The sequence below is a fragment of the Malus domestica genome, chromosome 04, assembly GCF_042453785.1.
Source record: "Malus domestica chromosome 04, GDT2T_hap1".
Lineage (NCBI taxonomy): Eukaryota > Viridiplantae > Streptophyta > Magnoliopsida > Rosales > Rosaceae > Malus > Malus domestica.
In genome coordinates, this window is record NC_091664.1 from 1,482,920 (window position 1) to 1,510,256 (window position 27,337).

Genomic DNA, 27,337 nt, shown 5'->3' on the forward strand with positions numbered 1-27,337 from the left:
CGTTGGGAGTGCCCTCTCAGATAAGAGGAAGGGTTGAGCATTTTTGCAGGTCTACCTGTCCGTTGGGGATAGAGGTCGACATATATAGGAGTCTCCCTAACATCAAGTAATAATGCTATTCCTTTACCCTGCTTGGTCATAACACGGTAGTGGGAGCTGCCAGCTTCACATGTTTTAACTATGTCAGAGCACTTTGAAAAAGTGGTCTGTGGTATCTGGAAAGCTGATGTTGCGTGTGAAGATTACAGACAAGCTTTATCCACGGAGATCCAGCTCTTGAAGTTGGGAAAGTGGTGCCTCTTCGGTTTTCGAACAAGCAATCCTGTCGGGGATCTGGCTCTCGAGATTCGGAGAACGATGCCTCTTCGATTTTTGAGAAAGCAATCCTGTTGGGGGTCTGGCTCTCGAGATTCGGAGAGCGGTGTCTCTTCGATTTTTGAGAAAGTAATCATGTTGGGAGTCTGGCTCTCGAGATTCGGAGGACGGTGCCTCTTCGATTTTGGAGCAAGCAATCTTGTTGGGAGTGTTTTCTCGAATGTGAGTAAAGGTTGGGCATGTTTGCTGGTCTACCTTGCCACGAAGCACAGAGGTTGACGCAGGACTTTCCAATTATCCAGCAGTGGTACTGTTCATTTACCCTCTTTTCGATTTTTGAGAAAGTAATCATGTTGGGAGTCTGGCTCTCGAGATTCGGAGGGCGGTGCCTCTTCGATTTTGGAGCAAGCAATCTTGTTGGGAGTGTTTTCTCGAATGTGAGTAAAGGTTGGGCATGTTTGCTAGTCTACCTTGCCACAAAGCACATAGGTTGACACACAGGGACTTTCCAATTATCCAGCAGTGGTACTGTTCCTTTACCCTCTGTTCGATTTTTGAGAAAGTAATCATGTTGGGAGTCTGGCTCTCGAGATTCGGAGGGCGGTGCCTCTTCGATTTTGGAGCAAGCAATCTTGTTGGGAGTGTTTTCTCGAATGTGAGTAAAGGTTGGGTATGTTTGCTAGTCTACCTTGCCACGAAGCACAAAAGTTGACACACCGGGACTTTCCAATTATCCAGCAGTGGTACTGTTCCTTTACCCTTGTGGGTAATAATATGGTAGCTAGACCTTCAAAATTTATGTGTGTAAACTTTGTTAGTGTTGTTTCTTTGCTATTCTTTTACCCTTCTTGGTCAGAGCGATGTAGTGGGAGCTGCAAGCTTCACGTGTCTCAACTTTGTCAGAGAACTTTGGCAAAGTTATCTGTCGTACCCATGAGCTACTGTTGCGTGTGGGAAGTGGGTGATTGAACAGTACGATTCATGTGCTTTCTACTTCACCAGAAATCTTCGACAGAATACCCATAATTTCCGCAAAGCTGAGTGTGCGTGTGACAGGTGCTGACAAGGCTGGAAAAGTACGTGCCTCTTCGATTTCTGAGATCGGCCCTCGTGGTCTCTGAGCAGCCTAACTTTTGAGAAAGCAAGCCTCTTCGATTTCTGAGATCGGCCTTCGTGGTCTTTGAGCAGCCCAACTTTTGAGAAAGCAAACGCCTCTTCGATTTCTGAGATCGACCCTCGTGGTCTCTGAGCAGCCCAGCTTTTGAGAAAGCAAACGCCTCTTCGATTTATGAGCAGGCGCCTCTTTGATTTCTGAAGCTTCGTCGAGTGCAGATTTTTATAGGGGCTGGCATTAAGTTCCAAAGCACACTTGAATCTCTACCAGTAGAAGCTCCATTCTTGCACTTCTAAGATCTTGATTTTTCCGACCTCTTCTCTCTTCAACACCTTTGAAAATGTCTGGCCCTTCCGACCGTCGTTTTGACTTGAACTTTGTTGAAGAGGCAGCCCCGCCTTCTCCAGACAACATATGGCGCCCATCCTTCGTCTCCCCTACTGGTCCTTTTACCGTTGGGGATTCCGTGATGAAGAATGATATGACCGCTGCGGTAGTGGCCAGGAACCTTCTCACTCCCAAAGATAACAGACTACTTTCCAAACGGTCTGATGAGTTGGCTGTTAAGGATTCTCTGGCTCTCATTGTTCAGTGTGCAGGTTCTATGTCTAATATGGCCCAACGCCTATTTGCTCGAACCCGCCAAGTTGAATCATTGGCGGCTGAAGTGATGAGTCTCAAACAGGAGATTAGAGGGCTCAAGCATGAGAATAAACAGTTGCACCGTTTCGCACATGACATAGCTACAAACATGAAGAGGAAGCTTGACCAGATGAAGGAATCTGATGGTCAGGTTTTACTTGATCATCAGAGATTTGTGGGTTTGTTCCAAATGCATTTATTGCCTTCGTCTTCTGGGGCTGTACCGCGTAATGAAGCTCCAAATGATCAACCTCTGATGCCTCCTCCTTCTAGGGTTCTGTCCAGTACTGAGGCTCCGAATGATCCCCCTCCGGTGCCTTCTCTTTCTGGGGCTCTACCGACTGCTGAGACTTCTCCTAAGCAACCTTTGTGAAGGCTCCCTCTTGTGTTGTTTATTTTGACTCATGTATATGTACATATTTGTACCTTATCGGGGATATCAATAAATAAGCTTTCCTTTATTTCAACGTATTGTGTTAAATACACCAAAGCCTTCTTCGCTAAGTTCTTTGAATTTTCTTTTGTTGAAGCTTGTATGTTGAAGCTTTGTGAGTGGAGCATGTAGGTTGAGGTAGTGTTCCCTTAATTTCCCGAGTGAGGAAAACTTCTCGGTTGGAGACTTGGAAAATCCAAGTCACTGAGTGGGATCGGCTATAAGAATCTTAGAACACCATTGTGTTATGTCCTGTGTCATGTCCTCCGTTAGATCCAAGTACTCTAAGTCTTTTCTTAGGGTCACTTCCAAAGTTTTCCTAGGTCTTCCTCTACCCCTTCGGCCCTGAACCTCTGTCCCATAGTCGCATCTTCTAATCGGAGCGTCAGTAGGCCTTCTTTGCACATGTCTAAACCACCGTAACCGATTTTCTCTCATCTTTCCTTCAATTTCGGCTACTCCTACTTTACCCCGGATATCCTCATTCCTAATCTTATCCTTTCTCGTGTGCCCACACATCCAACGAAGCATTCTCATCTCCGCTACACCCATTTTGTGTACATGTTGATGCTTCACCGCCCAACATTTTGTGCCATACAGCATCGCCGGCCTTATTGCCGTCCTATAAAATTTTCCCTTGAGCTTCAGTGGCATAAGGCGGTCACACAACACGCCGGGTGCACTCTTCCACTTCATCCATCCAGCTTGTATTCTATGGTTGAGATCTCCATCTAATTCTCCATTCTTTTGCAAGAGAACTAAAGATGATCAATGGACAAAAATTAATAAGAGTGTGTGAGAGGTAAAAAAAAAACGTGAATAGCACTACCCATCCTGAATGACATGGAGACTTAGCACCATCTCACAAGGCCCAGCCCAAGCCCAAATTGTTTGGGCTTTATGTGTCGATAAAAAAAAGGAGCCGATCCAAATGGGTCGTTAGAGAATCCAAATTCAAAAGTGCAGCAGAGCGTCACAAGGAATGCGCTGAAGAGCGGGAAGAAGAAAACAGGAAAGAAATGATAAGACGCTGAAACGGAAACCCAAAAAAAATTCCCAAAAAAAACTGTTCGAACAGAAAACGAAGCAATTAATTAATTAAATAAAAAAATAAAAGAGGAAGAGAAAGAGGAAGAGAAGAGAAGAGGAGAGTGAGTGAGCGATTAAGCGTAAATCTGTATGTAAACATTGATTTTGTTTCCTAAATAAGTTATTGGGTTTTTGAATTCCAAGAAATAGTTTGCTCAATAAATTCAATGACCCGTCTTTCTTCCAGATTCACCGTTTCTCTCTCTACCTTGCCTTTCTCTCTCTACAGACCACAGGTATGCCTTCTTCTTCTTCTTCTTGTTTCTCTTCTATGTATTTGAGGGGAGGATTTTGGATTCTGGGTTTTGATTTTATTCGCTGTTTAATCTATTTTTTTTTATTTTTTATTCTCCATTTATGTGTTTTTTTTTTACTGGGTTTACTACAATTTATGTGTTTTTGTTCTATATTTAGTCTGTTTGATTCAGGGTTTATGAAGAATTGACGCAAAACCGAGCTCAGTAGCGTTGTAGAATTCATAGAGCCAGCCCCAATCACTGGGATAAGGTTCGGTTGTTATTGTTGTATTAGTCTGTTTAATGTTTATTTGAGGACGAAGAGAAATTGAAACCAGGGAACATGCTGTCTTTAACTTTTGAATGCTTTCTGATTAAATTTGTTAAAGAATTTTATGATGCTTTTAATTAGAATTTGTTGTAATTTTCAAGACCGATGTTTGAGACCCCTTTTTCTGTTTTTTTTTCAATGGTAATTTCAAAACGAGAAATTGAGCACCAAATTGAAGAACATAATAACGAACCGGATAGAAAGCGAAAATCTATTTATTTTGAAATATATTTCTAGTAATTAGATGAACTATCATGGGGAAATTTGATCGTAATCTCAGAATTGGTCATCTTTCGTTTCTGTTTTTTTATTCGAGCGATATTCTTATATTAGTATGTGTTTTATGAATGTTAGGGTGTGAATTGAAGACTAGTGATATATCAGCCTGTCAGCATGAGTACACAAGGATCTAGTGCATATCGACAATGGAATCTAAGAGATGCTCAAAGGGGAGGCATGAGAGATTTGGACCTCAATTATCCGCCTCCTCGCGAGAACATGGCTCCGACTGGTCCATTGCGAATACAAGCTCAAGGAAGTGGACATTCTCAAGGACAAGCAACAACCGTTGCGGATCTTGTTGATGATGATGATGTTGTTGTAATATCACCAAGGAAGTTTGAAGAAGTATGATTTTAAATTTGAAGAAGTATGAATTTTATCTTTAACATTACATCTTATACAAAAACGTTTAGAGTTGATTTCGATTATCTTGTATGTGTGAAATAATGTAGGCGAGGAATAATGCTCGAAGAAATCATTCTCGAAGAAACGGTAGAGTCATAGAAGGTTTTTCTGAAGGTGAAAATTCTTAATAGTTCTCTTATGTATGTTGTATTTTGCCTTGTGCTTGCAATTCTTACATTATCCAAGCATAAAAAGTTCAGTTACAATTCGCTATTTCTTTACATATATTTAAGATTTATGCCTTGTTAGGTATCTTGCTTCTGATATTTGTAAATTTTTAGTTAGGGTTCATACCCAGTTCCGCAACAATGAATGATGTTTGATGTACCATCCAAAGTTCGTTATGTCTTATTTAAGTTTGCTTGGTTGCACTGACCTACTGATAATATACTATCGACAGAATTGACAAATTGGTGCCAACTTGGAGATCTTGGAGCTTTCAACTGGGAGCTTTCCTTCAATTTCGATTTCATCAACAAAGCAGAGGATACTGTTAGAAGCCTCCCTCATTTATTTCGATGCTATTTCTGTGATTTCTGATATTCATTTCTTTTGTTATGTTTATTTAGTTTAGCATATTGAACACTTGTGCTGGACATATATCATAGAAGTATAATACAAATGACTGATTCATCGGACTAGTCCAGATTATGTTGTATGACTTATCGTTTTTAAGAGCTCATGTTTATGAGTTCTATTATCCAACCACCAGATTGGTTTAAGTTTCTGGAACTAACCTTGGAAGTTTCTGATGGCAGATACATAGCGTTTCAGTGACTCCAGTAGCGCCCCAGACCCAGAGTGTGCCCCCGCCAGAGGCACCTACTTTCACTTGTGCAATATGCATGGGCCAGTTGATTGAAGAAACGTCAACAAAGTGTGGTCACATCTTCTGCAAGGAGTGCATTGACACAGCCATAGCTACTCAACACAAATGCCCTACCTGCAGGCATAAACTTAGAAAGCGAGACACCATCAGGGTCTACCTTCCAAGCAGCAGTTAAATGGATTTTGTACCTCCTAGCAGCGGAATTTTAGAGGTGGTGCAACTGTTCTTGTTTTTCTCAGTTTTGGTACAAAATCTCATTGATCAAAATGCTTTTGTTTTGTAATCTCTCTCTCTCTCTCTCTCTCTCTAGATTTTGACTGCATCAAACTAGAAGCTTTCTCTTTGCATATTTGTTGTTTTATTCGATCTAAACGTATGATATCCACTGAAGGTGAACAGCATTCCTAATTTAGTCTAATCCATATAACCACCGCCTTATCTTCACGCAGGTAAATGTCTCTATTCTTAGGCATTGCTAGTTGATCTGACAGACACACACAGCGGTTCAGCTGCCCAAGGTTGCGAATCTTAGGTTTCCAGTCGAAGACATTGGTTTTTCAAGTCTCCACAGTTTCCGTTTTGAGCTTTCCTTCGATAGTTGTATGGATTTATTCAGTTGTTCCGCTGCTGGGATGGTTTCGGTTTAAGATTTAGTTTCGAAAACAGGCTTAGATGTTGTTATCCTTAGCTTCTTACATTTTGTTACAGGCAGAAGAACTGGGAAGGCTGCCACTGGTGGTTGTGGTCTTCCAACATTTTTTTGTAACAATGTAATTTGGCCGTCGGTATAAATGGAAGTTTTGACAACAAATTTTTTTAACCTGGTTTGAGCATGTTGAGAGACTAGACCTGTCAATGAATCGGATTTTGAACGAATACAATATTCATGTTACTCAATTGACAATAGTAAAGTATGTTTCTCTCCCCTATATCCTGGATGCTCTAACGTTGGTATTTGAAGTCAATCATGCAATTTAAGTAATAAAATTTTAAATCATAGTGCGTCATTAACATGGGTTATCGGCAATAACATTCTAAATTTGACTATTAAACGGCATTTATAAAAAAAAATGTAACCTTCAAGAAGTGCTTAAGTTTAAAATTGCTGTGACGTAGTTTAAATGAGTTTAGTATACACTATTTTTACCATGCGTAAAAGTGCTTAAGTTTGAATCCTTTGTGACTTAAATATACACTTATCTAAATTATGAAGAATGAAAGAATTTGAATCTGGAACGTAGTGGGTTGAAAAGGCATATGTATTTCACATGCACATATCCAATAAATTTAGTGAAGCCCAACTTTCTAGTAGCCGGCCCAATTCCTTAAGCCCATAATTTGAGGCGTCCCTTTTTTTTTTTCTTTCGGTTAATATCAGCAGCTTTTCAATTTCGCAATTACTCTTCTCAAATTTTGAATTTGGCTGCTCCATTTCTGTGCACTCAGAGGGCGGGAGCGAGAGCGAGAGAGAAGAAGATGGAAGATCCAATTTCTTCTTCAGAACCCCTCGACCTTATCACCATTCAGAGGTCTCTCTCTCTCTCTCTCTCTTCTTTTTTGTTTATTTTCTGAATTATTGTGGTTTAATTTTGTAGACAAGTGAGAGAGCTGGAAGAGGTTCTCGACCAAGATGATGCCTCAGAATTAACCCCTTCAGAGTCTCAAGATTTACTCAGAGACTGCGGCCTCCTCCTCCAGGTTTTCTCGAAATTTTGCCCACTTTTTCGTCCAATTTGCTACCATTCTTCACATTTCCCTCACCCTCCATATGATTCTGCAGAGCAGACTTGAACAGATAGTGTCGGAATGTTCAGATGTCGGTCTCTTGGAGGATCAAGATTATGGTAGTTAACCCTTTAATCTCTCTGTGTTTGTGTTGAATTTTAGTGGGCAATCGATTTTTGTAAGTGGGTTTGTGACATTTGATACTGTAACTTACTGCACAATGTGATTTGTCCAATTTTTGGTAGAAGCGTACTTGGGACGTTTCGAGCAGGAGCTCAACTCTGTGCAGGCTGAGAGCACCAAGGTCTCCAATGAAATCGAGGGTCTTGTTCGAACGCACGAGGAAGGTGAAGATTCGGTGTGATGTTGCACGCCAATGTGCTCTGTATGGTGTTTTCTTTGTTTTTTTTACTTTTTTTGACCTTTTCTTTTGTGTATGCAGATTTTCATCGACTTGATATTGATCTTGCGCAGTTGAAGTGTTCATTGGATTTTGTTGCAAAAAAGGTTGGTTTCTGTGGATGAAACAGTATTAATGCTTCGATTCAGTCTTTGGTTGTATGACAAGTTGTGCCAGTCCATTTGGTTGATACAAATGAGTTTGAATGGAGATCTATAATTTGTTTTTACTCGTGAGTCTGTGGATATACATGTTGAATTGGATTACAATTATCATGCTGTATGATATTGTTATTTAGCTCTTTATTGAAATACTATGTGTAGTCCATCTTAACCACAGTGTTCCAGTTGCGCAAAGTTCCCAGATTTCTGTGTTGTAACTTGTAGGACTTTATGCTTTCTGTGATATCTTGTTAATTCTCTCTTAGTCCCTTTCTTTTTCTCACTTTTTCTTCACTAATCCAGCTTATGTATATGATATCTTTCTTCCCGCAATTTGCAAAATTTTGAATCTATTTGGAAATCACATATGAAGTCTCTCCAGAGAATATCTGTGTCTCATTTGCAGGATCTGGAGAAAGAAAAGCAGGATGCAGATGTAAATTACATTAAAAACGGGAAGGATCAGTTGGATCAAATGAAGGTGAATCCAGATAAATTCGAGGTTTCATTAACCATCTTATAACATCATTCTGTTTACTTCTAGGGTGCTTAGATTATTATACATACGGACTTTTTGTGGTTGTGTCTTGACTCTTATGTAAGGAGTTCGTTTATTTGAGAAATTTCCATTACCCTTTCACCATTTTAAGGTGTTATGTGTTTAACTTGCAGGTACTTGAACTTGAAAACCAGATTGAGAAGACCAGTAAAATTTTGAAGTCTTTACAGGATTTGGAATGTGAATTTAAATGGTAACTTGCCACTCTGTCCTTGGTTACCATGCATTATATGTGGTGGTTTTATTTTATGATGATATAGTTATGAACTATTCTTTTATATCATATTTGATTTGTTTAATTGATGTAGGCTTGATGACACAGAAAAGATTGAGGATGAATTTACAGGTCTTAAGGTCATTTCTTTTGGGGAAAACTGTATTCGATTGTCACTTAGGACGTACATTCCAAAGCTAGAAGAACTTGTGCCCCAACAAAAAATTGCTGATGCCACTGAGCCTTCTCATGTGAATCATGAGCTACTTATTGAACTTCTGGAGGGGACTCTGGATTTAGGGAACGTTGAGGTATCACAACATGAGATTATCTCGACTTATTTTCTTCATGAATATTGTTGTTCAATAGTGTTTAGAATTAGAGGCATTACTTTAACATCAAAGCAATTATAGGTCTTAATAATGTTAAAAAAATCTTTGAGAAAGCTAATCAGGCTTGATCCATTATAACGAACCTTGTAAGCATGAAATATATCTTGAGTTTTAAACTTTTAAAAAGTCAACCACTTTGCTTTCACTGGTTGTTTGTGTGGTCAACATCTTGTTATTTGTTTTTGTGAAATTTTGCGGACCAATTTTTTTTCTGCAGACATAGGGTTTACAAGAGTTTCCCAGTATCTTGTCTCTTGTAATATGTGCCCTTCCACTATACAACAATTTTGTATATTAGGAGTTTTGCCCTCGTTTGTACATAAAAACCAGCCATCGGTGCATTGTGTATCACCTTTTCTACACTTTTTGAGGGTGGTATACCTGTATTTGATATAAGGGCTACATCTTGGTCGATCTTTTAAGTGAATTGCTAATGCTCTTGTGTTTAATATAGGCATTATACTATAGATCTTTTAAATGAATTGCTAATGCTCCTTAATTTGTACAGATTTTTCCAAATGACGTATACATAAATGATATTCTTGATGCTGCAAAGTCTTTGAGGTTTGTTTAGTACCTGTCTTATGATTTTGTAACATTTCATTGTTTCATTCTTGCTGTCATGGTTTATTTGTCTGTTGTTTCTCTTTTTGCTAGTGCAATTGTTATTTTCAATAATTAAATGGCATGTAGTAATTACAAATCATATAAAGATATCTTGATGGTTAGACGGGAAAATAAAGTATCAGATATTATCATGAACAGGGTTCTCCAATTCAGAACCTGGCAGACAGCAGACACTATGGAGCTGATCATGATTCACAACACACACAGCCTTACATTGCTGAGACATATTCTTGAACAGATTTCTCTTTCTATAGGTTTTAATTGATTTAGCCTTTGATAACATATATATTTGTCTTAAGCGTGTTCTCTTTTCCTACCACATGACTGGATAGTAGTTGCTGCCTTTGCTATCTTGATATACTTGTTGCATTGGCTCATGTTTATCTGCTGTACATGGAAATGAAAACGTAAGGTTTATTTAAATATTTGTCTTAGTATAAATATAAGACGACCTTATATCTATTTACTTTCCCACCAGAAGGTGAGGTTTTGTAAAACAAAATTAACCAGCATATTATTTGATACAAATCATGAAATCCACTTTGCAGTAAATCTTCATTGCAGTGGTTTGTAACAAAAGTGCAAGATAGAATTGTTCTATGCACCATGAGGCAACTAGTGGTAAAAAATGCAAATAAATCAAGGTGAGACTTCTTCTTTAACAATTTTGTCCATGTATGTTTTATGCTCTAAATAGTGTCCGACATAATTCAATTCAATGTTTTCACTAACTTTTCGTAATAATGTTATATAACAGTTATTTTGTAATGTTTTTGTCCTTGTCTCTAGTTTGTTTTCAAAGTCGTTTAAAAATTAAAAGTGAAGAAATCCAAATTGTTTTTAGTTTTGCAAACGTTTATATCTGTTCTTTTTTGCTCTCCTTTCTCTTTCCTTAATTAAGACAATATCACCCAAAGAGTAGTAAATCTTCAAATGTTTTGACACAAACATTATTCCATACAGACACTCGTTGCAGTACTTGGATAAAGATGAGACAATAGTAGCTCATGTGGTTGGAGAAGTTGATGCATTCATTAAGGTTCCACAAGGTTGGCCATTGCTAAGTTCTCCACTGAAACTGATATATCTGAAGAGCTCTGATCAACATTCAAAGGGAATTTCTTTAAGTTTTCTGTGCAAAGTTGAGGTCAGTGTACGCCTCCTTATCTCTCGTATTAGGTCTTTGTGTCCTTCTGGTGTACGTAAGTTTCGTCCAGGAGTTTCTTATTAAGTTATAATATGCATGCCCACATTTGTGTTATCTGCATCTCGGACCGCAATGTAATCAAAACAGTAGAAATTGTGGATTCATTTTTAAGCAGGTAAAACCCAAAATGTGCAAGAAGTATGTGTTAAAAAAGTGTAAACAACAAAAATAAGAAGACATGTACAAGAAATAAGGTAGAATACAGAAATGTTGAGTTCATTAGGATGAAAAACTGACAGGTCATCGTTTACAATGTTGTTGCATTTCGACTCTGGGTAAATTTGAGTAACTTCATCAAATTGAGGGGAGTTGCAACTTGCAAGCATGCCTAGTGAGATTAAACAACAACTACAACAACAACAAAGCCTTATCCCACTAAGTAGAGTTGGTTGTATGAATCCTAGAACGCTGTTGAGCCTGGTGTTGTGCCTAGTCTTTTGTTAGCTCCAAGAACTTCATGTCTTTTCTTCTATTAAACTGTAGACAATTTTGGTTTTGTTTGGAATAATTGAAGCTTATATAAAAAGTATTCGAAAGCATAAACTATATTTACATAAAAACAAGTTAACAGATTTCCCACAAGTTTATCATATTTTTCATACGGAAGAAAGGTCGTGTATTCCTCTTATTGTCCCTACTATCGTCGTATCTATGCATTTTCTCAAGTTTTGCATTGTGCTTTCTAGTGTTCTTTTTTGGTTCGTAGTGTCATCTCTTTCAGTAACATGGACAAATTCATCATGCATACGAGAAAAATTTGATCAAAATAATCAATTTTCCAACATTACTTGCTGAAATGTTCAGTTTTTTAGTATTGCCTAATAATTCTGATGGTTTTGATGATTTAGGAACTGGCGAATTCCTTGGGTGTGCAAATTCGGCAGAGCCTATCAAGTTTTCTGGACGCAATTGCAAAAGTACTTGTCGAGCAGATGCGCATACAACTCCATGCTGAGACTTCTCATAAATGACTTGTATTCTAATCAGACGTGTAGTCAATTCTGGGACTTCCACATTTTAGTATTGTCTTTGTGTGTCCAAAATTGTCCTCAACTTATTTGGGATAAATAACATATGACGCTTTACCGCAGAGGCGAAAAGCATGCACCATGGTGCGCGTTCGATTCTCATCGATCCCCCTTCTCCCTGACAATTAACCATTTAATCCACTCATGACATTGTTTGTCATACAAATGTTTTAAGTAACAGAAAAAATAAATAGATATAGAAGGTAATTTGTTTCAGGTCACAAATGTTCATGCAGATTCAACAAATAACATTACACAGGAAAGGATTTAACCATTAGTACATGAAACGTACACAGAACCAATCGGCGAACCAATCGAGAAAAGTGAAGAACTCCTGGATCGACGGAAATGGATGAGCAACAAAACACAACAGCATTACCGTCGAAAAGCATTGCGCTCACTTGCTTCGGGCCTGCCTTGCAAATAATGTGTTCGGCGACGTACACTCTCCTCAATTGTTGAGCTTCCACCCTTCTCGGCACCATAAACACTAGTTTGAACAGCATCCAAGAAATTCCTACCGCCGGCGTTGACAGCCCGTGTGGCTTCCTGGGCATCATTCTCCGCAGCCTTTTTCAGTCGTTTCCATCTTTGCTCTTCATGCAACTCAGCATCCATTTGCATCTCCCTTAGCCGAGCAGCTCGCTCTTCTTCTGAAAGTTTAGGAGCACCATTCCTACGCTTATATTGTGATTCATTCCGACCTTTCACGGAATATTTTTCTACGTCTGAACTGTCATTTTTCCCCTTGACAACCCCTTGCCCATCCTCTCTGGCAACTTTTATAGAGTGATTCTTCTCACCCCTATGTGCTCTGTCACGTGACACATCTTCAAAATCTGAATGCTTAACATGGTTCTTCTCACTTCGACGAGCTCTCCTACCCGATTCATCTTCAGAATCTGAATTCTTAACATGGTTCTTCTCACTTCGACGTGTTTTGTAAAGTGATTCATCTTCGGAATCTGAATGATTAACACGCTTCTTCTCACTTCGATGTGCTCTGTAATGTGATTCATGTTCAAAATCTGAATGCCTAACGGGGTGCTTCTCACTTCGACCTGCTCTGTAATGCGATTCGTCTTCTGCAACTAAATGCTTAACATGGTTCTTCTCACTTCGCCATGCTCTGTAACGTGATTCATCTGCGGAATCTGAATGCCTAACAGGGTTCTTCTCGTTCCGACGTCCTCTGTCACGTGATTCATCTTCTGAATCTGAATGCTTTGCATGCTTCTCACTTCTACGTACTATTTTACGTGATCCATCTTCGGAATCTGAATTATTAGCATATTTTGATATCTTGTGATGACTACTCTTCCTCCTTTCCACTTCAACAGTTTCATTTTCTGAATCGGATGCTTGTTTGGATGATGAGTGCTTGCGGTGTTTGGATGTGTGATGGCGCTTCTTCCGAGGTTCCTTCTTGTCATCTTCTTTCTCTGAGGGCTTCTTTGCGTCTACCTTTTATTGCAAAAAATAAAAATATGGTCAGCACAAACATACCAGCTCTAAATAAAATCTGGTGTTAAAAGGCCGTGACATTTTTTTTCCCTTATTTCAATGTTTCAAACATTGTAGCTTGAATGCTTCTCTTAAACAAATCATAAGCATCTGTAAAACCCTGATAAACATAGCAAAAGACTCAAAATGGGCATAGCAATAAATTGCCAGTGTTTGCTGGGGGCGAAATTCATGCCCTGTGAACAGATAATCTTCTCAAGTAAAAAAATTGGAAACAACGAAGACTTGTAGACCTACCAAGAGCATAATCCATAGGACAAAAAGGACTTCCTCTGAATAGAAGGCTAGCTATAGTGATGTAGAACCAGTATCAGATTTTAGGGTTTTGTAATTTGAAGGCAGAAAAGAGAGGTAGGAAAAGAAGAATTACAAGGAGAAGATCGCAGGAAGAGAATAGGCTGCTTGCTTAATCATTCAAACCAGTCTATATTGAGTTACAAAGCCTCTATTTATAATAATCTAACCTCATAGCACAATAGGACAGTAATCGTAATCCCACTCGAAAAAGTAAAGTAATCATAATCCTAGATGAAATAGTGGGGCACATGTGCAACCAATCCCACATCGAACATCAAGCGCAGAAGAATGGTGTTATATTAAACCCAATGACTCGGACACGACACGGACAATGCCCCATTAAACCTGGTAACTTGGGCATGGCACTGACCCATAGGACCCACAATCAAAACCCGCTCTGATACCCTGTCAGATATATAGAGAGACGGGCCAATGGCCCACCCTAACTACCCTGATACTATCCCAACTTAACCACATATTGCTAGGTGTTGTGTTTTACAACAAAAGACCTCGATGTTATTAGAGTAGAACCAATACACATATATATTGTATTTATATTCTCAATTCTCTCTCTTAGGCCCTGAAACCTCTGCATCGAACCAAACTAGCATTGACGACTAAATTTTACATCTACAGTTTTATTGTCTGCATTGAGAGAGGCATACTTGTATGTAATTTGGACACTTTCAAATCATCAATTCATTTATAATTACTTTGTCTAACATAATAACTAATCTAATCTATTGTTGGTTAGAGAAGAAAAGAAAAGTACTGGTAAAAATAAAAATTAGAACTTACAGATTTGCGAATCATGGCCATCTGGACAGGATTGTTTTTAATACGAGAAAGGGCTTCCTGCTCGCGCTGCCGGATCATAAGCAAAGGATCCGAGTGGAGCTTCCTCCAAGCATCGTTGGCAGATTGGGGCTTTTCTTCGAAGAGAGCTCCCGGAGCAGTTGGCTGCTGCTGCTGAATCAGTAGTCACAGACAAACAAAGGATCATTAGAAAACGCGAACAGAAGATAGATGCATACAATTGGGAAATTAAAGACTTGAAATATCATTATACCTTGGCGGGGGCGGGGGCGGCGGTAGAGGAGGAAGGCGGTTCTTCGGGCTTGGGTAAGTTAAAAGCATCGGAGCCGCCAGGGCGCCCAACGGACAATCCGGAATCGTACAAGAACTCTAATCGCTCTTGCTTTCTGCAATTAACAATCGATTGGAGTTGATTAGGGAATTAACTCGGGAAATTAAAAAAAAAAAAAAACCAAAAACCCTAACCCTGAAAAGAAAACTGAAAGAAGGAAGAAAGAGAATGGAATTGCTTACGGGACGAGGCCGGCTTGCACCTGGAGAAGGCGGAACTCGGAACGCTCGCGCTCCTCGACGATCTGTTTGCGGAGCTCGTCCAACTTCTTGTCTTCGGCGTCGCGCTTCTGCTCCGCCTTCCAGACATTCTCGATGTTCCGAAGGCTGCCTGTGTGCCATCCCTTCTTGTTCAAGAATTTCAACGCCATTCTTCTTCTGCAGAGGAGGAGCAGGCGGCGGCTGATTCAATTTCTTTGAAGTGATCAAATTTCAAACTCCCACACTCGCAATCAATCTCTCTTGTTCCTCACCCTTCTCGTTGCCCGTATGTGTTTTGGAGAAGATACAGATATTTTAGTTTTTTCGAACCCTGGTTATTATTGTTCCAAATTTGTATGTGGCCCTTCGATGAATGAAATTCTACCGTTTGAAGGAAGGAAAACAAAACTAGAACTCCAATATTAACTATGACACAAGTACTTTACATAAAATTTCATTTTACTCCTTACGTTCTACTTTGTGTCACATGTAACATTTTATAAAATTGAACTTTAACGAAAAGCTTCTGGTACTGTTTATTTTAACGAAAAATAATATTTTTACATTAAAAAGTCAATCATGGTACTATTCATTTTAGCCTTTATTTTGTCCTTATTGTTAAAACTCAAAGTTTTTGAGCATTTTTTCATTAGTTTTTCTTTTAGAAAATGATTTTTGATGAATTGGGTAAAAGGATAACGACAAATAGAATTTTTAATTTGAAGATAATATATTAGAATGAAAACATTGAAAACGTGTTACGCGCAACATCTTAAATGCAATACACACACACACACACATTCGTCTTTGGTAGTAATAGCGACCTACAGTAGTTGAGACAAGACGAAGCAATGGTGGTTAGAGTGGTGGTACTGGTAAACGACAATAGAGGTGTTAGTAATGGTGGGATTTAGGTGGTGACAACAACAAAGTATCGGGCAATGGTGACATGGTGGTGGTGGCAGCGATGATGAAAAATAACGGTTGTGTTAACAATGATTGTGAAAATGGTGGTTGAGAGGTGGCGGGGATGATGGTGGCAGAGATTGTGGAGGTGGTGGAGGCCATGGTGAGGGTAATGGGTTGAAGAATGTGGTGATGGTGGTGGTAATAGTTGTAATGGTGGTGGCCCCAACGGTGAGATGGTGGAGGTACTAATAGCATAGTGACATACATGATTTTTTTTTTTTTTTTAACTCTAACTTCTTTTATAGTGTATCTTTTATTTTCTATTATTTTGGAATTTATTCTTAAAAAACAAAGAAAACATCAATTTCATGTTTAATAGAACTTTGGCTAAAATTATTTTACGAGTTTTTTGTTTTTTGAGTTTATTTTCACAAAATAGTTTGCCAAACGCATTTTCACCCGTTTTCATTCTTTTGTTTTATAGAACTTTGACTTATAGCATAATAAAAAACCAAAACTCATTTCTGTTTGATTGATTTTGTTTTCATTCTTTTTTTATTTATTCCTCACTCTCGTCCCCCCTTCTTTGTTCTACCTTTCCATCGTATACTTTCATCACACCCCAAGCACAAAAAACTAAAAATTAATAACGAAATGGTTATTAAACAAACCCTAAACTGAAGTCGGTATGCGGCCAACATATATCTGCCGCTGCCTTCTTTCCAGAAGTATTTAGTTTCGTTTGCACAAGCTAGGGAAAACGCACGCTCAAATATCACACACCAAGTAGCAACCTGATTTGCACCAAATCTCACTAACATCCGAGACTTCCACCATTTAAAATACCTCACGGAATCAACAAGTATGAATCCATATGACATTAAACTAAAATAGGCAGTGCCTGTTCATTAGGCAATCAATATAGCAAAAGATGAGAATGGGAGTCAACTTCCACCAAAAGATGAAGTTATCCTATGACTGCAACCACACAGAAGACTCGTGATTCTGCAGATAAAATCTCACCTCGGCCAAGATTAGCAGTCATGTTATCTCTATCCTCTCGCTGTAATATTCCTTGAACGACCAATTTCTAGAGGAGAGGGACCAACATTTAATTTGGAAGCACCATGAAAAGGAGGATCTTGACGTAACATCACACAAGTAGCGTGTAACAAAAAGGCGAAACATATAACCACTCATCCATAGAAGTTCAATTACATATTACCACTCTTCATCAATATAAATTTCAAACCATTCTGCACATGAAGCATGTAGTTTAGGATGAAGAACCTCAATCCTTTTTGGACCATTTCCTCCTTTTCTAGACCAGGCATCAATCCTTTTTGGACCATTTCCTTACCAAGCTACAAAGCTCCATCTAATCTATCTTCAAATTCTTTGCGAACCTCATCTGTCATCCTTCCATTGCAGAGAGCACCGGAGAGTATCTTCAAAGTTATGAAATTAGGTAAGATTCCATGGCAAACCATTTCATCGAACAACCTTGTGGCTTCTCTCCATTGGCTGGTCCGGCACAATCCATTAATTAAGGAGTTGTAAGTCACACAATTAGGCCTTTCACCTCTGCGGACCATTTCTTCCACAAGATTCAGTGCCTCTTCTGTCCTCCCTTCCTTGCATAAAGCATCCAGAACAGCATTGTATGTAACAATATCAGGCAAGACTCCATAATCAATCATGTTTTTAAATAACCTCACACCTTCGTCCCAGTTACCAGACTTGCATGAAGCAGAAATCATGGAATTAAAAGTGAAAACATCAGGCTTTATACCTTTCTCAGTCATTGTTCCAAACAGAGTAAGTGCTTCTTGAATTCTTTCTTCCTTGCAAAGAGTGTTCAGCAGAACATTATAGGTGTATACGTCGGGTGAAATTCCACTGTTAAGCATGCAAATCAAGAAGCTCTTGGCTTTTTCATACCTCCCCGATTGGCACAGTCCATAAATTAGAGTGTTGTAGGTGACAACATTAGGCTTGACTCCTTGATCTACCATTCCTTCAAAAAGAGAGAGCACTTCTTCCCAGCGACTTGTGTTGCATAACCCATGAATCAATGTGGTATAATTGAAAATATTTGGTACAACACTCTTGCTGATCATATCGCGAAATAGGGTCAAGGCCTCGTCTATTCGTCTTTCTTTACAGAGGCTATCGATGATTGGATTATAGCATTCTTGGTTGGGGTTGAACCTTCCACCTTCCCACATCTTCGTAAGTATCTCGAGCGCCTTAGAAGTTTTCCCAGCTTTGCATAGTCCATTGATCATGGTAGCACAAGTGATTTCATTGCATTTGTATCCTTTCGTTTCTATTTCCTGGAAGAACTCCATTGCCTCGGCCAGGGAACTGTACTTCCAAAGCCCGTGAAGCAAAGTATTTATAGAACATGCATCGGGCTTAAGACCATATTTAAGGGTAATTGCTAAAACAGAGAAACAAGCGTTCACCCGATTCAGCCGGCACAAGCAATTCAGAAAAATATTCATTGTACCTACCTCAGGTCGGAATTGAGTGCAATCCATCAACTGTTTACACATAGAAACCACAGCAGAATATTGCTTCATCTTGGAGAGTGCCCCAAACAAACAATTGAAAGTCCAAATCGAGGGCAAGGGTTTGGTTTGAATCATAGAATTAAAGTAACCCAATGCTTCATCTTTCCTAATTTTTCCAGATTTGCATCGAGTTTGGATCGTACTCTCCGGCACCAAATGGGTTTGTTTAATTCTATCCTTACAAGTAGGATTAGCATGAACAGCATTGGAATGAAATCCCCTACTTGTATTCTGCAGACTGGTAAAAAAGAAAGAAGGAAGATTACCTGGAGATGGAGGTCTTGTGGTTATCCTCTTCATCTTCATTTGAAAGCTCTCTCCTGTTTTTCTTGGGGTTCGAGGACGATTTTGGTATAAAGGCAAGGATTTGGCTCCATATGAGAGCTCTCTCCTGTTTTACTTCGGTTAGTTTTCAGTTCTTAGAATTCTTTGTGATTTTCGTTTACGGAAAACTATTCTGCATAGCTCAGGCTAGGAGAGAAACCTACACTATAACTATGTACTTTTATTATTTTAATTTTATTTTGGATTTTCGTGTCAATTTTATATTTTGGATGTTCAATTGAATTTCTTATTTAAACTAATTTCAGATTGATGAATCTCTATTAATTAATAAAACACTCATTGTCAATCAAATTTCTATGAAATTATCAGTTTAACTATTTAATTAAAATAGAACATGAATAAGAAATATGGGGCATAAATGTAATTTCACACAACCAAATTTTGCTAATTTTTTTTCAAAACCTCACCTACATGTAATTCTAATATATCTCTAATTAAATAAAAAAATTCCCACTCTCACATTCTCTATCACTCTCTTCCTCTCTCCTTCTATTTCAAAAACAAAAATAAACAATTTTCTTAAACACTTTGTGTGTGCCCATATTCTAGTATTAATTATGATTCATAAGATCAACCATGTTTTTTCTTTTTTCTTTTTTTTTTAAATTTTTTTTTAGTTTTGTTTCAACAATTATGCTTGTAGTGAAATGCATAAATTGGTTGATTAGTATGATTTTGACGGCATAGTTTTTTTTATATTTTGTCGTCGTAGGTATAAACTATTCTTAGGGTTTTGAGTAAAATGTAGCAATAGTTTCTTAACTTTAACTCAATTACAGCAATGGTCCCTCAACTAAAAATTCATTATCATTGGTCTCTCAACTCATCAAAATGTGTACATTTTGATGAGTTGAGGGACCAATGATAATGAATTTTTAGTTGAGGGACCATTGCTCCACTTTGATTAAAATTGAGGGATCATTGCTACAATTTACTCATATTTCTATAAGAAATCTAAAGGGCTTTTTATAGTTCGAACATCCAAAATGGAGATTTAATCACCAAAAGCTTTTATATTGAGAAAACTTAATTGTCATATCTTTCGATTGAGAGAGCACGTTGTTTGTGTATCAATTGAGTTATAAAAAATGAATCGAAATAGTGAAATTGCATAATTGTATAGGCTTATTATATTAACACCCAACAAATTGTTGAATAAACCTCACATACTTAATACACCCCACATTTGCTTTTTCACTTAAAAATTATCTTAACACACCCCACATACTTTTCCATAATACCCCAACACCCCACATTCTCAATATACACCTTATATTTTGTGCATACACTCCACATTTCTCAAATCTTATAACATTCATTTTTAATTTTCAAGGACTGAATCTAATCGTTTGAACGTTTAGTTTGCTGAAAGTGGCAAGGCCTAGAGTTGTGAGGCAACGTATGCAGGGCGTCCTTGTACTAAATTTCGACTAATTACAGCAGTACCATTTGATGATGTTCTTAACCAGAGCAAGTTGTCAATACCAATTCCACCCAAGACAAAACCCGAAATCAAGACAATACTGAAAACAATGAACAAGATCATATACATTTAGGAAATCTCAACAACAACAGGCGCTGCTGCTAGCTTATAGTAATAGCTATTCCCAGACAAGTAGTACAAGCAAACCAAACCTCTATTAAACTCAAGAAAATAACAATTGAACAAAGTATCTATCCATCCATCCAACATATATGAATGACGACGGAGGAGCTTATTCCAAGATAGACATGACATACGAACACAGTGCTGAAACTCAAGGAAATATAGACATGACATACGAAGGAGCTTAATAATCATGCAACAGCTGCATGTAATGCAATCTTCCCAATTCCCCAGCTATTCCTCAGCAATTCAGGATGATGATATTGTCTCGTGGGAGGGGTTTCCTTTTGAATCCGCACTGGGCACTCAAAGTACATATGTTGACCTTCCACTCTACAATATCTACATGGCACGTTAAAAGCATGCAACCTATCATGCCCGCATGAGTTATCATACTGACCACAAAACAAATAAACCAAACGAAAGCCCCCGCCAACACTAGTTACGTTTCTCGGGACAAACCTCCTGTATAGGCAAAGTCCACAAGGGTGGCGACCCTTACAACAGACTGGTATTAATCCTTCAATTATGATTATAATGTTTGTTCTTCATGTAATCCTTGTGATCCTTAAAAGATGAATATGAATATAAAAGTTTAAATAATGCAACAAACGCAAGATTAAATAATTATTGATGTCGTCGAAATCACTAAAACAATGAAAAATATGAAATCTTACCTCATGTGAAGTTTCCGAAACATCGATTTTGTGTTTCATTCGTCAAAAGCAATTTTTCTCGACCAACATGTTTATAATTTCATTGGTTAGAGTTTTGTTTAACAATGGAGGGTGTGAGGATTTTGATAATTGAAAAGATAAATAATACGGTGAAAGTGATTTGGGGTGTATTTAGAAATTTTTATTTTCTTAAAACCTAATAAGGTTGAAATTGTCATTGTATAGTGGGGTAAATAAGTCATTTAATATTAAATTTGAGTGCTACTAAGCCCAACCCCTTTTCTTATCTTCCCACCCCACTTATTTTGTCACCCACTATTAAAAGTAAAAACAATGACATACTATCTCTACACCCACCTTTATTCCTAAAATAACCTTAATATTTTAAATTCCTAACAATAAATAAAAGATAAAATAACAATTATTTAGTTTAATCTACTCATGATTTGTGGAAAAAAAAAATCATGAATTGGGCAATGGAAATTTTTTGGTGATACCAATGGAAAACTTGAGATCTCATTTTGTATCCTAGCTGGAGAAGGTTGTTGTGGGTTGGGTCTGGATGAGAGAAGATGTCGCGTGCACGGCGCATGGAACAGGCGACACGTTCCAGTCGGGTTGCTCATATGGAGGAGTTGCGCATGTCGCCTCTTCCCGGATCTGCAGAAGGCCGGCGTGCAAATAACAGGTTTGTGGGTTCGTAGTGAGTGTTTTCGCCGTGAGATTTATCTTCGCATGAAAGAAGTGGAGGAAGGCGGGGAGCACCAATACTAAAACAATGGTTGTCTCAATGGATATGGAAGAAGAAGAGGAAAAATAATGGAAGGGGATGTAGGGGACAACGATCTGGGCATGGTTCTGATAGTATTCTTCCTCCTTTTTTTTTCTAAACTTTTTATTTTTATTTATATATATATATATATTCAAATTGAATTTTTTTAGGTCTTACTTTGTCAAAATCCTTTTTTGTTTAGGTCCTTCAAAGTCATTTTGCAAGAGGATAAATTTGTAAACAAAATATTTAATTTGGAGTGGGTGGAGAAATAAGACATCGGAGTGGGGATAGCAACACTCTTAAATTCTAATGTGGGGTTCATTCAACATTTTGTGGGATGTTAATATAAAAAGTTATTGTATATAGGCAGAACCCAAATGCTTTAATGTTGCATTGAATTTTTCTTCTAGAAGTTCCATCACATTATGCAGAATGTGGTTATTTGGATTAGGGGTGGGTTCAAAAAACCAAAAAAACCGAACCGAACCGAATTGAAAAAACCGAACCGAACCGAACTCTTTTGGTTCGGTTCGGTTTTGGTGGTCTAGAAACCGAACCGAAATAATTAAATTAATATTTTTTAAATTTTATTTATTTAATTATTTGATTTTATTATATTAGAATATGATACTTCGGACTGCTACTTTGGTAGGACTTGTTTGCTTTCCAATTCAAATTGTCTTCTCAGCTTCTCCATCTACAACAAAAATTAGAACTTATACCATTACATGCAATATTTCTAGTTTATATCATTAAGTGCAACACATATATAAGAACACATATCTCAACTGCACTGCAGTTGATTAGGGAAAACAAACAGCGTATAAAAGTTTCATGAGTTTATTAAACACTACGAGATCAAAAACAAAATTCAAACTTTCTCACCTATGGCCAAGTATAGTAGCTTCCGTGGCCTAACAATTTTGAAAAGTATATCAATATATTCAAAAATATTGATGTACACCTCTTCAAAATTTGCTGGTGGTAGAAGCTAAACACAGAATGTAGAAATTATATTGGGAACTTTAACGAAAAGCACCCGGTACTGTTCACTTTAACGAAAAACCACATTTTTACACTAAAAAGTCAATCCTGGTACTATTCACTTTACCCTTTATTTTGTCCTTATCATTAAAACTTAAAGTTTTCAAGCCCTTTTCATTAGTTTTCCTAATTATATTATGTAACCACATATATGGATATAAAAAATCCGGACCATAAAGATAAAGAAAATATCAAAAATTGTTACCTAGACAATAATCAAAATAAATAGTATATTATAGAATGTTTATCTTATTGCTAGTGAAGAATACATGTATATATATATATATATATATATATATATAGAGAGAGAGAGAGAGAGAGAGAGAGAGAGAGAGAGAGAGAGAGAGAGAGAGAGAGAGAGAGAGTGAGAAAGAGAGGAATGAATAAGGTCGTACTCCATCATCATCGTCTAAAAAGAAATCTATTTACAGTTAAACTTTAAACCCAAAATATTAAAAAAAAAACCTTTATGTTATAATTCTAGTTGAACTTTAAATGTTTATTTTCATTATCTTTAAGTCTAGTTGGAATATTTATGTTATGATTGTGTTGGATACGTTAAAATTTAAGATTTCAAATTTTTTTTCATTTTTTGAAAAAAAACCGAAACCGAACCGAAAAAACCGAAAAAAATTTGAACCGAACCGAATCGAACCGAAATTTCGGTTTTGGCAAAAAACCGAATCGATTTAAACCGAACCCACCCCTAATTTGGATATTCTTTTTTCAAATGCTTTCCTTGTTTTTTTCTTTTGAAAACTGGAGATATATTACCAAGGCACAAAAGTCAGAGAACTACGAAGAAAAACCTAAAGCAAGGCTAACACGCAAACCACACAAACAAAACAAAGCAGAAAAGGGGATAAGAAGAAAGACGCAAGAACCAAGTTCTCGCGTCTCCCCTTCAACTGCCCCAACAAAAACATCAAGGGGAACAAAGTAATCCATCTTTATTTAGCACAAGAACCAAGGAAAATCTATTGGGAAGTTGCTCGTGAGTTCATAAAAATAAAACCATAAGGAAATGGTAAGCCCAAAGCGGACAATATCATGTTACGGTGGTGGAACGGGCCCAGGATGTGACACAACCTATCATGCCCGCATGAGTTATCATACTGCCCACAAAACAAACAAACCAATCGAAAGCCCCCCGCCAACACTAGTTACGTTTCTCGGGACAAACCTCTTGTATGGGCAAAGTCCACAAGGGTGGCGGCCCTTACAGCGGACTGGTATTGATCCTTCAATTATGATTATAATGTTTGTTCTTCATGTAATCCTTGTGATCCTTAAAAGATGAATATGAATATAGAAGTTTAAATAATGCAACAAACGCAAGATTAAATAATTATCGATGTCGTCGAAATCACTAAAACAATGAAAAATATGAAGTCTTACCTCATGTGAAGCTTCCGAAACATCGATTTTGTGTTTCATTCGTCAAAAACAATTTTTCTCGATCAACATATTTGTAATTTCATTGGTTAGAGTTCTGTTTAACAATGGAGGGTGTGAGGGTTTTGATAATTGAAAAGATAAATAATACCTTGAAAGTGATTTGGGGTGTATTTAGAAATTTTTATTTTTTAAAACCTAATAAGGTTGAAATTGTCATTGTATAGTGGCGTAAATAAGTCATTTAATATTAAATTTTAATGTGGGGTTCATTCAACATTTTGTGGGATGTTAATATAAAAGAGTGGTGATATTCCCACCCCGGTGTCTTATTTCCCCACCCACCATTTAATAAAAATGTTAATAACATATTTATCCTTTTAAAAGAAGACTCTTAAACCCCTATTTAATTCAGTACTAAAATAATAAATAAATAATGGTGGGTGGGATGTGATATCTTTGGTGGAAAGAGGTTGGGAAAGATTTGGGTTAGAATCGACGGAAATGTTGGAGGAAGGAATGGGCGTGTGCTAGATGAAGGCGAGAAACTTCAATAGAGAAAAAAGAGAATTGGGTGTGAGATCTGCGGTTTTGACAAAAAAAAAAGGAGGAAGAAGAGTGGTTTGGGGATCCGGGGTTTTTGCGGCATTAGGTGTGAAGGAGATGATGAATGTCTAGCTCTTAGGTCTTGCATTTTCTTTCATTTTTTATATTTTTATTTATTTATTTATAATATTATTTAAAGATATATCAGAGTTATTTAAAAAAATATATATTATGGTTATTTTGGGAATAATGGTGGGTGGGGAAATAATATTTTACTTTTTAAATTTTCTATGGTGGGTGAGATTATCATGTGGGTGGAAAAATAGGACACTGGGGTGAGTCTAGTAGCACTCATATAAAAAGCCTTTGTATATAGGCAGAACCCCAATGCGTTAATTTTGCATTGAATTTTTCTTCTAGAAGTTACATCACATTATGCAGAATGTGGTTATTTGGATATTCATTTTTCAAATGTTTTCTTTGTTGGTTTTTTTTTTTTTTTTTTTTTTTTTGAAAACTAGATATATATTATCAGGGCACAAAAGCTAGAGAACTACAAAGAAAGCCTAAAGCAAGGCTAACACGCAAACCACGCAAACAAAACAAAGCAGCAAAGGGGATAAGAAGAAAGACACAAGAACCAAGTTCCCATGTCTCCCCTTCAACTGTCCCAACAAAAAACATCAAGGGGGATAAGGTAATCCAGTGGCGAAGCCAGGATTTGCCGAGGGGAGGGGCGAAATTTAAAAGAGTGCAATGTTCAATTGAATCGGTTGCTTTCATTGGAGAGTGCAAAGTTTTGAGTCAATATTCATAGCAGAAAATAATCTCTCCACCAAAGCGTTTGTAAGCAAAAATATCAAAGTCAATGTAAGAATCTTAAATTGGCTAGGATTAGATCCTAAAAAATGTTAAGCACTAGTCAAATAGCGGATTAGAACCTAGCAGCTAGGTGCCTAGGTGAGATCTAGGCAGAAGCCCAGATGGATTTAAATTAGGGAGTCTTATAACGAAACACTCCTGGTACTGTTGATACTCTAAAAAGTCACTCTTAATACTATTCTCTTACAACACATTTTTGTTCTTTTGGTTAAAACTAAAAAAATTTCAAACCATTTCCATTGATTTTCATATTACTTGAAACATGAAACAAGTCCTCAAATTCACATCGGAAATTCATTGAAAATAGTGATGGCTAGAAAAAAAAAATACAAATTTGAGTATGAAATAACCTCTTCCATATTGTATTAACAACATTAAGGTAATTTTAGTATTGAAAGTCTTATTTTATGTGGTATTTTGTGGGTATAGTTTATCTAAAATATTTCATTGAAGCACTTATGTTTTTAAAGTATAATTAGGGACCAATCAGAAGATCAAACCAAAAGAACGAGAGACCAAGGCAAACCATTTAACCAAAAACAAAGGAACCAAGTCAAACGGAAAAAAGATAAAAGGAAAAAAAACAAAAAAAAAAAGGAAAGGAAAAACAGAGAAAAACAACAAAAGAAGGATAGAAGAAAAAGTAACAAAACGGAAAGTTTCATTTAAAAGGAGTGCTGAAACGACGTCGTCCGGTTCAAGATATTTTTAGAACAACTTTTCTTTTCTGTTCTTCTTCCTCGCGCATGACTTGCCCTCCTGTACAATAGGCAGCCCACCGTGGAGATGGCTGGCGCGGTAGCAAAGGGCCAAACAGTGGCCCGGTGTGTGCTGATTGCTGGGATTTTTCTACTGGGAATTTGAATGCAGCTCTGCTGCGCGCAGAGCAGAACCAGACAGCACAGAGGAGACGAAAAGCAGCGGCGCTGCAGCAGCTCCTGAAAAAACTCTCCAACCCGCTTAACAACCGATAAGGTAGGAAAGGCTTCCCATCTACCATTTTCCAATGAAGTGGATAAAGATGAAATCGAACTTTTAGAATCACATTCAATGATTACCCAACGGTATCCCAAAGCAAGTGCAAGCTCACAGCCACGCAAAAGAGCTAGAGCTTCTGCCAAGGCAACCGATTTAGCCTGAACCGCAAACCGTGCCGCTGCCACGAAGCGACCCATCGAACCCCTAATGACAATCCCCACAAAGCCATTCTGTGTAGAAGCAGACCAACTAGCATCAACATTAACTCCAAATAACATTACAACAAGTACCCACAAGTGGCAAGAAGAGGAAGACAAACTAACAAAGAAAGCATATGGTATCTACGAAACAAGATTTGTTTTGAGGGTGCTAAGCTATGTATGGCTCACGCCGAATCTAGGATTCTTATGTGTACTAAAGAATCCGTCCTTTGTTTTTTTTTTTTCT

At 37.6% G+C, this 27,337-nt stretch overlaps 4 protein-coding genes across 15 annotated transcripts; 2 read left to right on the forward strand and 2 right to left on the reverse strand.

Moving 5' to 3' along the window:
• Positions 1 to 3,488: 3,488 nt before the first annotated feature.
• On the forward strand, positions 3,489 to 6,496 carry LOC103443439 (uncharacterized). Of its 6 annotated transcripts, none has more exons than XM_008382284.4 (8): positions 3,541 to 3,681; positions 3,781 to 3,829; positions 4,008 to 4,100; positions 4,515 to 4,787; positions 4,895 to 4,961; positions 5,248 to 5,339; positions 5,606 to 5,887; positions 6,126 to 6,496. In XM_008382284.4, exons 4-7 carry the CDS (start codon positions 4,554 to 4,556, stop codon positions 5,849 to 5,851), a joined length of 639 nt encoding a protein of 212 aa, XP_008380506.1. In that variant the 5' UTR covers positions 3,541 to 3,681; positions 3,781 to 3,829; positions 4,008 to 4,100; positions 4,515 to 4,553; the 3' UTR covers positions 5,852 to 5,887; positions 6,126 to 6,496. The 6 variants fall into 6 exon arrangements, with proteins under 6 accessions (XP_028956622.1, XP_070676469.1, XP_008380506.1 ...); XM_017334456.3 differs by having other exon boundaries at positions 4,022 to 4,100; XM_070820368.1 differs by having other exon boundaries at positions 3,491 to 3,829; positions 4,022 to 4,100.
• A 563-nt stretch (positions 6,497 to 7,059) lies between these two features.
• LOC103443438 (uncharacterized) lies at positions 7,060 to 12,051 on the forward strand. Of its 2 annotated transcripts, none has more exons than XM_008382281.4 (12): positions 7,060 to 7,205; positions 7,272 to 7,374; positions 7,457 to 7,520; positions 7,647 to 7,748; positions 7,844 to 7,908; positions 8,369 to 8,443; positions 8,635 to 8,714; positions 8,830 to 9,046; positions 9,636 to 9,691; positions 10,303 to 10,398; positions 10,718 to 10,901; positions 11,810 to 12,051. In XM_008382281.4, exons 1-12 carry the CDS (start codon positions 7,153 to 7,155, stop codon positions 11,930 to 11,932), a joined length of 1,218 nt encoding a protein of 405 aa, XP_008380503.1. In that variant the 5' UTR covers positions 7,060 to 7,152; the 3' UTR covers positions 11,933 to 12,051. The 2 variants fall into 2 exon arrangements, with proteins under 2 accessions (XP_008380503.1, XP_008380502.1); XM_008382280.4 differs by having other exon boundaries at positions 7,075 to 7,205; positions 8,369 to 8,464.
• Positions 12,052 to 12,157: 106 nt separating this feature from the next.
• Positions 12,158 to 15,532, reverse strand: LOC103443437 (uncharacterized). Of its 4 annotated transcripts, none has more exons than XM_070819831.1 (5): positions 15,140 to 15,528; positions 14,880 to 15,012; positions 14,609 to 14,779; positions 12,818 to 13,453; positions 12,158 to 12,757 (listed from the first exon to the last, which is right to left on the reverse strand). In XM_070819831.1, the coding sequence occupies exons 1-5, from the start codon at positions 15,325 to 15,327 to the stop codon at positions 12,365 to 12,367; spliced, it is 1,521 nt and encodes a 506-aa protein (XP_070675932.1). In that variant the 5' UTR covers positions 15,328 to 15,528; the 3' UTR covers positions 12,158 to 12,364. The 4 variants fall into 4 exon arrangements, with proteins under 4 accessions (XP_070675932.1, XP_070675933.1, XP_008380500.3 ...); XM_070819832.1 differs by having other exon boundaries at positions 14,609 to 14,776; positions 15,140 to 15,505; XM_008382278.4 differs by having other exon boundaries at positions 12,158 to 13,453; positions 15,140 to 15,532.
• A 1,332-nt stretch (positions 15,533 to 16,864) lies between these two features.
• Positions 16,865 to 19,105, reverse strand: LOC103443436 (pentatricopeptide repeat-containing protein At1g12775, mitochondrial-like). 3 transcript variants are annotated; one of them, XM_070819833.1, is made up of 2 exons: positions 18,909 to 19,105; positions 16,865 to 18,814 (listed from the first exon to the last, which is right to left on the reverse strand). In XM_070819833.1, the coding sequence occupies exon 2, from the start codon at positions 18,715 to 18,717 to the stop codon at positions 17,431 to 17,433; it is 1,287 nt and encodes a 428-aa protein (XP_070675934.1). In that variant the 5' UTR covers positions 18,718 to 18,814; positions 18,909 to 19,105; the 3' UTR covers positions 16,865 to 17,430. The 3 variants fall into 3 exon arrangements, with proteins under 3 accessions (XP_070675934.1, XP_070675935.1, XP_017189579.3); XM_070819834.1 differs by having other exon boundaries at positions 17,234 to 18,612; positions 18,909 to 19,101; XM_017334090.3 differs by having other exon boundaries at positions 17,234 to 17,696; positions 17,859 to 19,096.
• Between the last annotated feature and the right edge of the window lie 8,232 nt (positions 19,106 to 27,337).

What these genes read in the sequence shown, in the direction of transcription:
- LOC103443436 (XM_017334090.3), bottom strand. Translation starts at nt 18,948, where the DNA reads ATGAAGATGAAGAGGATAACCACAAGACCTCCATCTCCAGGTAATCTT. An exon ending in TGGAACAATGACTGAGAAAG is followed by an intron (nt 17,697 to 17,858) that starts GTATAAAGCCTG and finishes TATGCAAGGAAG; the next exon opens with GGAGGACAGAAGAGGCACTG.
- LOC103443437 (XM_008382278.4), bottom strand. Translation starts at nt 15,327, where the DNA reads ATGGCGTTGAAATTCTTGAACAAGAAGGGATGGCACACAGGCAGCCTT. An exon ending in GTGCAAGCCGGCCTCGTCCC is followed by an intron (nt 15,013 to 15,139) that starts GTAAGCAATTCC and finishes TGTTAATTGCAG; the next exon opens with AAAGCAAGAGCGATTAGAGT. An exon ending in TGGCCATGATTCGCAAATCT is followed by an intron (nt 13,454 to 14,608) that starts GTAAGTTCTAAT and finishes TTGCAATAAAAG; the next exon opens with GTAGACGCAAAGAAGCCCTC.
- LOC103443439 (XM_029100789.2), top strand. Translation starts at nt 4,554, where the DNA reads ATGAGTACACAAGGATCTAGTGCATATCGACAATGGAATCTAAGAGAT. An exon ending in CACCAAGGAAGTTTGAAGAA is followed by an intron (nt 4,788 to 4,894) that starts GTATGATTTTAA and finishes GAAATAATGTAG; the next exon opens with GCGAGGAATAATGCTCGAAG. An exon ending in TCAACAAAGCAGAGGATACT is followed by an intron (nt 5,340 to 5,605) that starts GTTAGAAGCCTC and finishes TTCTGATGGCAG; the next exon opens with ATACATAGCGTTTCAGTGAC.
- LOC103443438 (XM_008382280.4), top strand. Translation starts at nt 7,153, where the DNA reads ATGGAAGATCCAATTTCTTCTTCAGAACCCCTCGACCTTATCACCATT. An exon ending in TGGATTTTGTTGCAAAAAAG is followed by an intron (nt 7,909 to 8,368) that starts GTTGGTTTCTGT and finishes TCTCATTTGCAG; the next exon opens with GATCTGGAGAAAGAAAAGCA. An exon ending in TGGATTTAGGGAACGTTGAG is followed by an intron (nt 9,047 to 9,635) that starts GTATCACAACAT and finishes TAATTTGTACAG; the next exon opens with ATTTTTCCAAATGACGTATA.